At 41.9% G+C, this 14031-nt stretch overlaps 1 protein-coding gene across 1 annotated transcript in view; it reads left to right on the top strand.

Moving 5' to 3' along the window:
• Positions 1–12757, top strand: part of LOC124696836 — a 17094-nt gene extending 4337 nt beyond the window's left edge. The window contains exons 5-6 of the mRNA XM_047229497.1: positions 12454–12667; positions 12744–12757. Of these exons, the coding sequence (XP_047085453.1) occupies positions 12454–12667; positions 12744–12757 (228 nt within the window). The remainder of the gene's footprint in view (positions 1–12453; positions 12668–12743) is intronic.
• The last annotated feature ends 1274 nt before the right edge of the window (positions 12758–14031 follow it).

The raw sequence follows: 14031 nt of genomic DNA, 5'->3' as shown, positions 1-14031 counted from the left end.
AAAATGAAATTCAATGACTTTGAATGTAATGCTCTATGTGATCTTGGTGTAAGTATTTCTGTTATGCCTAAAAAGATTTATGATATGCTTGACTTGCCACCATTGAAGAATTGTTATTTGGATGTTAATCTTGCTGATAATGTTAAAAAGAAACCTTTGGGGAGGATTGATAATGTGCGCATTACGGTTAACAATCACCTTGTCCCCGTTGATTTTGTTGTCTTGGATATTGAATGCAATGCATCTTGTCCTATTGTGTTGGGAAGACCTTTTCTTCGAACCGTTGGTGCTCGTTATTGATATGAGGGAAGGTAATATTAAATATCAATTTCCTCTCAAGAAAGGTATGGAACACTTCCCTAGAAAGAGAATGAAGTTGCCTTTTGATTCTATTATTAGAACAAGTTATGATGTTGATGCTTCTACTCTTGATGTTACTTGATTTGCACTTTCTGCGCCTAGCTGAAAGGCGTTAAAGAAAAGCGCTTATGGGAGACAACCCATGTTTTTACTACAGTACTTTGTTTTATATTTGAGTCTTGGAAGTTGTTTACTACTTTAGCAACCTCTCCTTATCATGTTTTTGTGCCAAGTAAAGTTTCTATGCTAAAGTTGATGTTATATTTGGGATCGCGCTGCAGAAACAGCATTGCCGTCTCGTCAAGAATTCTGTCACAAGTCTCTGTAGAAAATTCGAAAAAATCTGCCAATTTACGAGCGTGATCCTCGGATATGTACGCAACTTTCATTAGTTTTGAGTTTTTCCATTTGAGCAAGTCCGGTGCCATTTTAAAATTCGTCTTTACGAACTCGTTCGTTTTTGACAGATTCTGCCTTTTATTTCGCATTGCCGTATTTGCTATGTTGGATGAATTTCTTTGATCCATTAATGTCCAAGTAGCTTTGTGCAATGTCCAGAAGTGTTAAGAATGATTGTGTCACCTCTGAATATGTGAATTATTAATTGTGCACTAACCCTCTAATGAGTTTGCTTGAAGTTTGGTGTGAAGGAAGTTTTCAAGGGTCAAGAGAGGAGTATGATATACTATGATTAGGGCTGGGCATAAAAATCTGAGCACCGAACACCGAACCGAACTAACCGGAACCGAAACCGAATACACCGAAACCGAATTAACCGAAAACAAATTCGGTGCTTAAATTTGAAAAACCGAATTTACATTAACAAATTCGGTTTTAACCATCTATTAACCGAAATAACCTTAAAAACCGATATAGCGTTAACGGATAGCATAATCGTCTTATATAGAAGTTCACTCGTCAATCATTTGAACTAATTTCTTTGCCCAACAACCGAACTCCAAGCAAGCCAAAGTCCTAAACTCCACGTACCAAAATAAGTTACAGAAGACCTCATGCACGTAGTATATGTATACAAGTTTCCCCCCAAAAATAGTACGTGTATATAAGCATATGTTTAATTTTATTTTGCCCCATCTAGCTATGTATGAGTAGTTTGCTACTACATGGGTCGTATAGTTCCTGGAGTTAGGAGGAGCACTGAGCTTCCAGTCACAGCAACTCAGGCAACTCAGGCAACTGCCAAGCTAATGCGTGCCATCATACATACTTGACTTTTATTTTTGATCAAAATTAGGTTAAATCGGTTAAAAACCGAACACCGAACCGAATTTTTAGATAACCGAATTACAAATTAATTAGGAAACCGATATAATTTCGGTTCTCATTTCTTATTCCCCGAATTATCAAAAAAACCGAAAAACCGAACCGAATTTTCGGTTAAAACCGAACGCCCAGGACTAACTATGATCAAGAGGAGTGAAAGCTCTAAGCTTGGGGATGCCCCCGTGGTTCACCCCTGCATATTTTAAGAAGACTCAAGCGTCTAAGCTTGGGGATGCCCAAGGCATCCCCTTCTTCATCGACAACATCATCGAGTTCCTCCCCCGAAACTATATTTTTATTCAGCCACATCTTGTGTTCTTTACTTGGAGCGTCGGTTTGTTTTTGTTTTTGTTTTTGTTTGAATAAAATGGATCCTAGCATTCACTTTGTGGGAGAGAGACACGCTCCGCTGTTGCATATGGACAAATATGTCCTTAGGCTTTACTCATAACGTTCATGGCGAAGTTTTTTCTTCGTTAAATTGTTATATGGTTGGAATTGGAAAATGCTACATGTAGTAATTCTAAAATGTCTTGGATAATGTGATACTTGGCAATTGTTGTGCTCATGTTTAAGCTCTTGCATCATATACTTTGCACCCATTAATGAAGAAATACATAGAGCTTGCTAAAATTTGATTTGCATATTTGGTCTCTCTAAGGTCTAGATAATTCTAGTATTGAGTTTTGAACAACAAGGAAGACGGTGTAGAGTCTTATAATGTTTACAATATGTCTTTTATGTGAGTTTTGCTGCACCGGTTCATCCTTGAGTTTGCTTCAAATAACCTTGCTAGCCTAAACCTTGTATCGAGAGGGAATACTTCTCATGCATCCAAAATCCTTGAGCCAACCACTATGCCATTTGTGTCCACCATACCTACCTACTACATGGTATTTCTCCGCCATTCCAAAGTAAATTGCTTGAGTGCTACCTTTAAAATTCCAACATTCACCTTTGCAATATATAGCTCATGGGACAAAATAGCCTTAAAAACTATTGTAGTATTGAATATGTACTTATGCACTTTATCTTTTATTAAGTTGCTTGTTGTGCGATAACCATGCTTCTGGGGACGCCATCAACTATTCTTTGTTGAATATCATGTGAGTTGCTATGCATGTCCGTCTTGTCTGAAGTAAGAGAGATATACCACCTTAATGGTTGGAGCATGCATATTGTTAGAGAAGAACATTGGGCCGCTAACTAAAGCCATGAATCATGGTGGAAGTTTCAGTTTGGACATATATCCTCAATCTCATATGAGAATAATAATTGTTGTTACATGTTTATGCATTAAAGAGGAGTCCATTATCTGTTGTCCATGTTGTCCCGGTATGGATGTCTAAGTTGAGAATAATCAAAAGCGAGAAATCCAAAATGCGAGCTTTCTCCTTAGACCTTTGTACAGGAAGCATGGAGGTACCCCTTTGTGACACTTGGTTGAAACATGTGCATTGCGAAGATCCGGTAGTCCAAGCTAAGTAGGACAAGTTGCGGACACTATTAGTATACTATGCATGAGGCTTGCAACTTGTAAGATATAATTTACATAACTCATATGCTTTATTACTACCGTTGACAAAATTGTTTCATGTTTTCAAAATAAAAGCTCTAGCACAAATACAAGCAATCGATGCTTTCCTCTTTGAAGGACCTTTCTTTTACTTTTATGTTGAGTCAGTTTACCTATCTCTCTCCACCTTAAGAAGCAAACACTTGTGTGAACTGTGCATTGATTCCTACATACTTGCATATTGCACTTGTTATATTACTCTATGTTGACACTATCCATGAGATATACATGCTATAAGTTGAAAGCAACCGCTGAAACTTAATCTTCCTTTGTGTTGCTTCAATACCTTTACTTTGATTTATTGCTTTATGAGTTAACTCTTATGCAAGACTTACTGATGCTTGTCTTGAAGTACTATTCATGAAAAGTCTTTGCTTTATGATTGATACGTCTCCAACGTATCGATAATTTCCTGTGTTCCATGCCACATTATTGATGTTATCTACATGTTTTATGCACACTTTATGTCATATTCGTGCATTTTCTGGAACTAACCTATTAACAAGATGCCGAAGTGCCGCTTGTCTGTTTTCTGCTGTTTTTGGTTTCGTAAATCCTAGTAAAGAAATATTCTCGGAATTGGACGAAATAAAAGCCCGGAGGCCTATTTTCTCACGAAGCTTCCGAAGTCCGAAGGAGAGACGAAGAGGGGCCACAGGGGCGCCAAACCCTAGGCGGCGCGGCCCCCCCTTGGCCGCGCCGGCCCGTGGTGTGGGCCCCCGTGCCGCCTCTTGACCCGCCCTTCCGCCTACAAATAGCCTCCGTGACGAAACCCCCAGTACCGAGAGCCACGATACGGAAAACATTACCGAGACGCTCGTCGCCGCCGATCCCATCTCGGGGGATCCCGGAGATCGCTCTCCGCACCCCGCCGGAGAGGGGAATCATCTCCCGGAGGACTCTACACCGCCATGGTCGCCTCCGGAGTGATGAGTGAGTAGTCTACCCCTGGACTATGGGTCCATAGCAAGTAGCTAGATGGTTGTCTTCTCCCCATTGTGCTATCATTGTCGGATCTTGTGAGCTGCCTATCATGATCAAGATCATCTATCTGTAATTATATATGTTGCGTTTGTTGGGATCCGATGAATAGAGAATACTTGTTATGTTGATTATCAAAGTTATGCTTATGTGTTGTTTATGATCTTGCATGCTCTCCGTTTCTAGTAGAGGCTCTGGCCAAGTTTTTACTTTTAACTCCAAGAGGGAGTACTTATGCTCGATAGTGGGTTCATGCCTCGCATTGACACCGGGACAAGTGATGTAAAGTTCTAAGGTTGTGTTGTGCTGTTGCCACTAGGGATAAAACATTGATGCTATGTCTAAGGATGTAGTTGTTGATTACATTACGCACCATACTTAATGCAATTGTCTCGTTGCTTGCAACTTAATACCGGAGGGGGTTCGGATGATAACTCGAAGGTGGACTTTTTAGGCATAGATGCAGCTTGGATGGCGGTCTATGTACTTTGTCGTAATGCCCAATTAAATCTCACTATACTCATCATGATATGTATGTGCATTGTCATGCTCTCTTTATTTGTCAATTGCCCAACCGTAATTTGTTCACCCAACATGCTGTTCGTCTTATGGGAGAGACACCTCTAGTGAACCGTGGACCCCGGTCCAATTCTCTTTACTCGAAATACAATCTACCGTATACTTGTTTTTACTCGTTTTCTCTCGCAAACAATCATCTTCCACACAATACGGTTAATCCTTTGTTACAGACAAGCCGGTGAGATTGACAACCTCACTGTTTCGTTGGGGCAAAGTACTTTGGTTGTGTTGTGCAGGTTCCACGTTGGCGCCGGAATCTCCGGTGTTGCGCCGCACTACATCTCGCCGCCATCAACCTTCAACGTGCTTCTTGGCTCCTCCCGGTTCGATAAACCTTGGTTTCTTTCCGAGGGAAAACTTGCCGCCGTGCTCATCATACCTTCCTCTTGGGGTTGCCCAACGAACGTGTGAAATACACGCCATCAAGCATATTTTCCGGCGCGCGTTGCCGGGGAGATCAAGACACGCTGCAAGGGGAGTCTCCACTTCTCAATCTCTTTACTTTGTTTTTGTCTTGCTTTATTTTATTTACTACTTTGTTTGCTGCACTAAATCAAAATACAAAAAAATTAGTTGCTAGTTTTACTTTATTTGCTATCTTGTTTGCTATATCGAAAACACAAAAAAATTAGTTTACTTGCATTTACTTTACTTATTTCATCATGTTTCCTTTTGATTTTACCACAAAGAACATACCGGTAGGACGTGGGTCTATAGTTGGGAGAAATAATATAGAAGAATTCTTCAACCATGTTAGTACCATTGAAAATTTTGAAGATAGACACTTGGTAGATCTTGCGCCTACTTATGAAATTGCTGCCGCACATTTAGTTCGCTTGTTGGAAACTAAATTTGTTAATCTTAATCCTATAATCCAACACATGTTTTTCACGCTTGGTGATATGGAAGAAGGGGAAAAGAAAGATTTTGTATTAGAAACCCTTCTTAGAGAATTTGGTGGTCTAGCAAGAGAAGCTAGAAAGGTGTTTGCTAAATTTAATATGCTTGGTTCTCCTACTAATTTTGTTAGTCTCCTTGAAAAGATGGATATGGATAGAATAAGATACACTAATAATATTGATGATGGAGGGGAGATCAAAGCACCAATACCATGTAAGCTCCTAGCTATGAATGATGCACTAGAAAATAACTATGCTTGGCTTGTTCCTGAAAATTTGTTTGATGAGAGTAGCACACCTAAGACTAATGAAAAGGGAGATGCTAAAACTTATGTATCTAATATAATATGCCTAGTTGATAAAACTCCACACCTCGCTGAGAATGCACCACCCTTCAATAATACTTGATACACACTTTCTGCGCCTAGCCGAAAGGCGTTAAAGAAAAGCGCTTATGGGAGACAACCCATGTTTTTACCTACAGTACTTTGTTTTTATTTTGTGTCTTGGAAGTTGTTTACTACTGTAGCAACCTCTCCTTATCTTAGTTTTGAGTTTTGTTGTGCCAAGTTAAGCCGTTGATAGAAAAGTAAGTACTAGATTTGGATTACTGCGCAGTTCCAGATTTCTTTGCTGTCACGAATCTGAGCCCACTGCCCTGCAGGAAGCTCAGAAAATTATGCCAATTTACGTGCATGATCCTCAGATATGTACGCAACTTTCATTCAATTTGAGCATTTTCATTTGAGCAAGTCTGGTGCCATTTTAAAATTCGTCAATACGAACTGTTCTGTTTTGACAGATTCTGCCTTTTATTTCGCATTGCCTCTTTCGCTATGTTGGATGAATTTCTTTGATCCACTAATGTCCAGTAGCATTATGCAATGTCCAGAAGTGTTAAGAATGATTGTGTCACCTCTGAATATGTCAATTTATATTGTGCACTAACCCTCTAATGAGTTGTTTCGAGTTTGGTGTGGAGGAAGTTTTCAAGGATCAAGAGAGGAGTATGATGCAACATGATCAAGGAGAGTGAAAAGCTCTAAGCTTGGGGATGCACCCGGTGGTTCACCCCTGCATATATCAAGAAGACTCAAGCGTTTAAGCTTGGGGATGCCCAAGGCATCCCCTTCTTCATCAACAAATTATCAGGTTCCTCCCCGAAACTACATTTTTATTCGGCCACATCTTATGTGCTTTTTCTTGGAGCGTCGTTTTGTTTTAGTTTTTGTTTTGTTTGAATAAAATGGATCCTAGCATTCACTTTATGGGAGAGATACACACTCCGCTGTAGCATATGGACAAATATGTCCTTGGTTTCTACTCATAGTATTCATGGCGAAGTTTCTCCTTCGTTAAATTGTTATATGGTTGGAATTGGAAAATGATACATGTAGTAATTGCTATAAATGTTTTGGGTAATGTGATACTTGGCAATTGTTGTGCTCATGTTTAAGCTCTTGCATCATATGCTTTGCACCCATTAATGAAGAAATACATAGAGCATGCTAAATTTGGTTTGCATATTTGGTTTCTCTAAGGTCTAGATAATTTCTAGTTTTGAGTTTGAACAACAAGGAAGACGGTATAGAGTATTATAATGCTTTCAATATGTCTTTTATGTGAGTTTTGCTGTACTAGTTCATCCTTGTGTTTGCCTCAAATAACCTTGCTAGCCTAAACCTTGTATCGAGAGGGAATACTTCTCATGCATCCAAAATACTTGAGCCAACCACTATGCCATTTGTGTCCACCATACCTACCTACTACATGGTATTTTCCAGCCATTCCAAAGTAAATTGCTTGAGTGCTACCTTTAAAATTCCATCATTCACCTTTGCAATATATAGCTCATGGGACAAATAGCTTAAAAACTATTGTGGTATTGAATATGTAATTATGCACTTTATCTCTTATTAAGTTGCTTGTTGTGCGATAACCATGTTTACTCGGGGAACGCCATCAACTCGTTGTTGAATTTCATGTGAGTTGCTATGCATGTTCGTCTTGTCTCGAAGTAAGGGCGATCTACACCGAGTTGAATGGTTTGAGCATGCATATTGTGAGAGAAGAACATTGGGCCGCTAACTAAAGCCATGTTCCATGGTGGAAGTTTCAGTTTTGGACAAACATCCTCAAATCTCTAATGAGAAAAGAATTAATTGTTGTTGAATGCTTAAAGCATTAAAAGAGGAGTCCATTATCTCGTTGTCTATGTTGTCCCGTATGGATGTCTAAGTTGAGAATAATCAAAAGCGAGAAATCCAAATGCGAGCTTTCTCCTTAGACCTTTGTACAAGCGGCATAGAGGTACCCCTTTGTGATACTTGGTTAAAGCATATGTATTGCGGTGATAATCCAGGTAGTCCAAGCTAATTAGGACAAGGTGCGAGCACTATTAGTACACTATGCATGAGGCTTGCAACTTATAAGATATAATTTACATGATGCATATGCTTTATTACTACCGTTGACAAAATTGTTTCATGTTTTCAAAATCAAAGCTCTAGCACAAATATAGCAATCGATGCTTTTCCTCTATGAGGACCATTCTTTTACTTTCAATGTTGAGTCAGCTTCACCTATTTCTCTCCACCTCAAGAAGCAAACACTTGTGTGAACTCGTGCATTGATTCTTACATACTTGCTTATTGCACTTATTATGTTACTCTATGTTGACAATATCCATGAGATATACATGTTACAAGTTGAAAGCAACCGCTGAAACTTAATCTTCTTTTGTGTTGCTTCAATACCTTTACTTTGAATTATTGCTTTATGAGTTAACTCTTATGCAAGACTTATTGATGCTTGTCTTGAAATGCTATTCATGAAAAGTCTTTGCTTTATGATTCACTTGTTTACTCATGTCATACACATTGTTTTGATCGCCGCATTCACTACATATGCTTTACAAATAGTATGATCAAGTTTATGATGGCATGTCACTCCGTAAATTATCTTTGTTATCGTTTTACCCGCTCGGGACGAGCGTAACTAAGCTTGGGGATGCCGATACGTCTCCAACGTATCGATAATTTCCTGTGTTCCATGCCACATTATTGATGTTATCTACATGTTTTATGCACACTTTATGTCATATTCGTGCATTTTCCGGAACTAACCTATTAACAAGATGCCGAAGTGCCGCTTGCCGTTGTCTCGCTGTTTTTGGTTTCGTAAATCCTAGTAAAGAAATATTCTCGGAATTGGACGAAATAAAAGCCCGTGAGGCCTATTTTCTCACGAAGCTTCCGGAAGTCCGAAGGAGAGACGAAGAGGGGCCACAGGGGCGCCAAACCCTAGGGCGGCGCGGCCCCCCTTGGCCGCGCCGGCCCGTGGTGTGGGCCCCCGTGCCGCCTCTTGACCTGCCCTTCCGCCTACAAATAGCCTCCGTGACGAAACCCCCAGCACCGAGAGCCACGATACGGAAAACATTACCGAGACGCCGTCGCCGCCGATCCCATCTCGGGGGATCCCGGAGATCGCTCTCCGCACTCCGCCGGAGAGGGGAATCATCTCCCGGAGGACTCTACACCGCCATGGTCGCCTCCGGAGTGATGAGTGAGTAGTCTACCCCCGGACTATGGGTCCATAGCAGTAGCTAGATGGTTGTCTTCTCCCCATTGTGCTATCATTGTCGGATCTTGTGAGCTGCCTATCATGATCAAGATCATCTATCTGTAATTATATATGTTGCGTTTGTTGGGATCCGATGAATAGAGAATACTTGTTATGTTGATTATCAAAGTTATGCTTATGTGTTGTTTATGATCTTGCATGCTCTCCGTTTCTAGTAGAGGCTCGGCCAAGTTTTTACTTTTAACTCCAAGAGGGAGTACTTATGCTCGATAGTGGGTTCATGCCCGCATTGACACTCGGGACAAGTGATGTAAAGTTCTAAGGTTGTGTTGTGTCGTTGCCACTAGGGATAAAACATTGATGCTATGTCTAAGGATGTAGTTGTTGATTACATTACGCACCATACTTAATGCAATTGTCTCGTTGCTTGCAACTTAATACCGGAGGGGGTTCGGATGATAACCTCGAAGGTGGACTTTTTAGGCATAGATGCAGCTTGGATGGCGGTCTATGTACTTTGTCGTAATGCCCAATTAAATCTCACTATACTCATCATGATATGTATGTGCATTGTCATGCTCTCTTTATTTGTCAATTGCCCAACCGTAATTTGTTCACCCAACATGCCGTTCGTCTTATGGGAGAGACACCTCTAGTGAACTCGTGGACCCCGGTCCAATTCTCTTTACCGAAATACAATCTACCGCATACTTGTTTTTACCGTTTTCTCGCAAACAATCATCTTCCACACAATACGGTTAATCCTTTGTTACAGCAAGTCTAGTGAGATTGACAACCTCACCGTTTCGTTGGGGCAAAGTACTTTGGTTGTGTTGTGCAGGTTCCACGTTGGCGCCGAATCTCCGGTGTTGCGCCGCACTACATCTCGCCGCCATCAACCTTCAACGTGCTTCTTGGCTCCTCCTGGTTCGATAAACCTTGGTTTCTTTCTGAGGGAAAACTTGCTGCTGTGCTCATCATACCTTCCTCTTGGGGTTGCCCAACGAACGTGTGAAATACACGCCATCAATGATTCAGTTGTTTACTCATGTCATTACCATTGTTTTTGATCGCTGCATTCATTACATATGTTTACAAATAGTATGATCAAGATTATGATGGCATGTCACTTCAGAAATTATCTTTGTTATCGTTTTACTCGCTCGGGACGAGCGTAACTAAGCTTGGGGATGCTGATACGTCTCCAATGTATCGATAATTTCTTATGTTCCATGCTACATTATTGATGATATCTACATGTTTTACACACATTATATGTCGTATTTACGCATTTTCTGGAACTAACCTATTAACAAGATGCCGAAGAGCCAGTTGCTGTTTTCTGCTGTTTTTGTTTCGTAAATCCTAGTAAGGAAATATTCTCGGAATTGGACGAAATCAACGCCCGGTTCCTATTTTGCCCGGAAGCATCCGGAACACCCGAGAGCCGCCAGAGAGGGGCCACGTGGGGCTCACACATGGTGGCGGCGCGGCCCAGGCCCTGGCCGCGCCGCCCTAGTGTCCGGCCCCACCGGACCCCTCCGAGGCTGCCCTTTCGCCTACTTAAAGCCTCCGTCGCGAAACCCCCAGTACCGAGAGCCACGATACGGAAAACCTTCCAGAGACGCCGCCGCCGCGAATGCCATCTCGGGGGATTCAGGAGATTGCCTCCGGCACCTTGCCGGAGAGGGGAATCATCTCCCGAAGGACTCTTCATCGCCATGATCGCCTCCGGAGTGATGAGTGAGTAGTTCACCCCTGGACTATGGGTCCATAGCAGTAGCTAGATGGTCGTCTTCTCCTAATTGTGCTTCATTGTTGGATCTTGTGAGCTGCCTAACATGATCAAGATCATCTATCTGTAATTCTATATGTTGTGTTTGTCGGGATCCGATGGATAGAGAATATTATGTTATGGTGATTATCAATCTATTACTTATGTGTTGTTTATGATCTTGCATGCTCTCCGTTATTAGTAGAGGCTCGCCAAGTTTTTACTCTTAACTCCAAGAGGGAGTATTTATGCTCGATAGTGGGTTCATGCCTTCATTGATACCTGGGACAAGTGATGTAAAGTTCTAAGGTTGTGATGTGCCGTTGCCACTAGGGATAAAACATTGATTCTATGTCTAAGGATGTAGTTGTCGATTACATTACGCACCATACTTAATGCAATTGTCTCGTTGCTTTGCAACTTAATACTGAATGGGGTTCGGATGATAACCCGAAGGTGGACTTTTTAGGCATAGATGCAGTTGGATGGCGGTCTATGTACTTTGTCGTAATGCCCAATTAAATCTCACTATATTTATCATATCATGTATATGCATTGTTATGCCCTTCTCTATTCTCATCAATTGCCCGACCGTAATTTGTTCACCCAACATACTTTTATCTTATGGGAGAGACACCTCTAGTGAACTGTGGACCCCGGTCCTATTCTTTACATCGCATACAATCTACTCGCAATACTTGTTTTACTCGTTTTCTTGCAAACAATCATCTTCCACACAATACGGTTAATCCTTTGTTACTGACACAAGCCGGTGAGATTGACAACCTCACTGTTTCGTTGGGGCAAAGTACTTTGGTTGTGTTGTGCAGGTTCCACGTTGGCGCCGGTTTCACTGGTGTTGCGCCGCACTACATTCCTCCACCAACAACCTTCACGTGCTTCTTGGCTCCTACTGGTTCGATAACCTTGGTTTCATACTGAGGGAAACTTGCTTCTATACGCATCATACCTTCCACTTGGGGTTCCCAACGGACGTGTGCATCTACGCGTATCACCCTCCTAGCCTTCCAACTTATGATGGGTCATGGCTTCAAAGCCAATATTGAAGAGATGTCCAAGGAGCTACCAAAGGGACCCGATGGAAAATTCGTTGATCTGGGTGCTTTTAAAGCCTCGGCTCTTTCATGCGCTCGTCAGCTCCTTGAGTTGGTCGAGGCAAAGAAGTCATCAGTTGGTCCTAGTTTATCAAACCAGACTCAAGCGCCCTGAACCTTGTAATTTTGCTTGATCAAACAATGTCTTGTCATAAAACTCATGCAGTTGTAATGAATTTCATGCTGGCAATGTTGCCACCATATCCTTTGCTATAACAGTTGTATTCGCACGCTCCCGATGGGAGTAATTTTCCAATGCTGACTCTATGTAATACATCGCGCCTTTTGATCAATATTTTGCAGGTTTATCCTGTGCCTTCCTTTGTCGATGATTCTTCGGGTGCCCTTCCTGAAAGTGATCGACTCCAGCGCATGAGGGATCGGATCGCGCAGATGGAGAAGGACATGCGCAATACTTATGCCTTAGCTTCCATTGTCAACAAGAAGAATAAGCTTGCGGCTTACACTGAGCGCTACGCGCTCACTGAATTGCACAAGGCCACCGAAAGTTTAAACTGTAAGTGCACCGGTCCTCTTGCTCTTTGCTGTTCTAAGAAACGCGCTTTCTCATCTTCCGTTGGTTCTTTTGCTAGTTGCTGGCGTGTAGTTGACGTGGGAGTTAGAAATCTCTGGGGTGCAACTTTTCTTCAGTTCCCCGGCAACAGCGCCGTAAAAAAGAGCTTGATGCGCGTAGATGTACACGTCCGTTGGGAACCCCAAGAGGAAGGTATGATGGCACAGCAGCAAGTTTTTCCTTAGAAAGAAACCAAGGTTATCGAACCAGTAGGAGCCAAGAAGCACGTGAAGGTTGTTGGTGGAGGAATGTAGTGCGGCGCAACACCAGTGAAACCGGCGCCAACGTGGAACCTGCACAACACAATCAAGATACTTTGCCCCAACGTAACAAGTGAGGTTGTCAATCTCACCGGCTTGCCGAAAACAAAGGATTAAGCGTATCGAGTGGAAGATGGTGTTTGTTTGCAAAGAACAAGTAAAGAACAATGATTGCAATAGAATGTATCCGAGATGTAAAAGAATGGACCGGGGTCCACAGCTTCACTAGTGGTGTCTCTCCAATAAGATAACTAGCATGCTGGGTGAACAAATTACAGGTGGGCAATTGACAAATAAAGATTCAATACATATCAATGATGATTACTATGTGATTTAATCAGGGCATTACGACAAAGTACATAGACTGCTATCCAGCATGCATTTATGCCTAAATAATCCACCTTCGGGTTAGCATCCGCACCCCCTCCAGTATTAAGTTGTAAACAATAGATAATTGCGTTAAGTATGGTGCGTAATGTAATCAACACAAATATCCTTAGACAAAGCATTGATGTTTTATCCCTAGTAGCAACAAGACATCCACAACCTTAGAACCTACTGTCACGATCCCGCATTCAATGGAGGCATGAACCCATTATCGAGCTTAAATACTCCCTCTTGGAGTTACAAGTATCAACTTGGCCGCAGCCTCTACTAGCAACTGGAGAGCATGCAAGAACATAAACAACACATATATGATAGATTGATAATCAACTTGACATAGTATTCTAGATTCATCGGATCCCACCAAACACAACATGTAGCATTACAAATAGATGATCTTGATCATGTTAGGCAGCTCACAAGATCTAAACAATGATAGCACATGAGGAGAAGACAACCATCTAGCTACTGCTATGGACCCATAGTCCAAGGATGAACTACTCACGCATCAATCCGGAGGCGGGCATGATGATGTAGAGCCCCTCCGGTGATGATTCCCCTCTCCGGCAGGGTGCCGGAGGCGATCTCCTGAATCCCCCGAGATGGGATTGGCGGCGGCGGCGTCTCAGTAAGGTTTTCCGTATAGTGGCTCTCGGTACAGGG

This window comes from Lolium rigidum, chromosome 3 (genome assembly GCF_022539505.1).
Source record: "Lolium rigidum isolate FL_2022 chromosome 3, APGP_CSIRO_Lrig_0.1, whole genome shotgun sequence".
In the NCBI taxonomy this organism is placed as follows: Eukaryota; Viridiplantae; Streptophyta; class Magnoliopsida; order Poales; family Poaceae; genus Lolium; species Lolium rigidum.
This window is presented reverse-complemented; position numbering and strand designations above follow the sequence as displayed.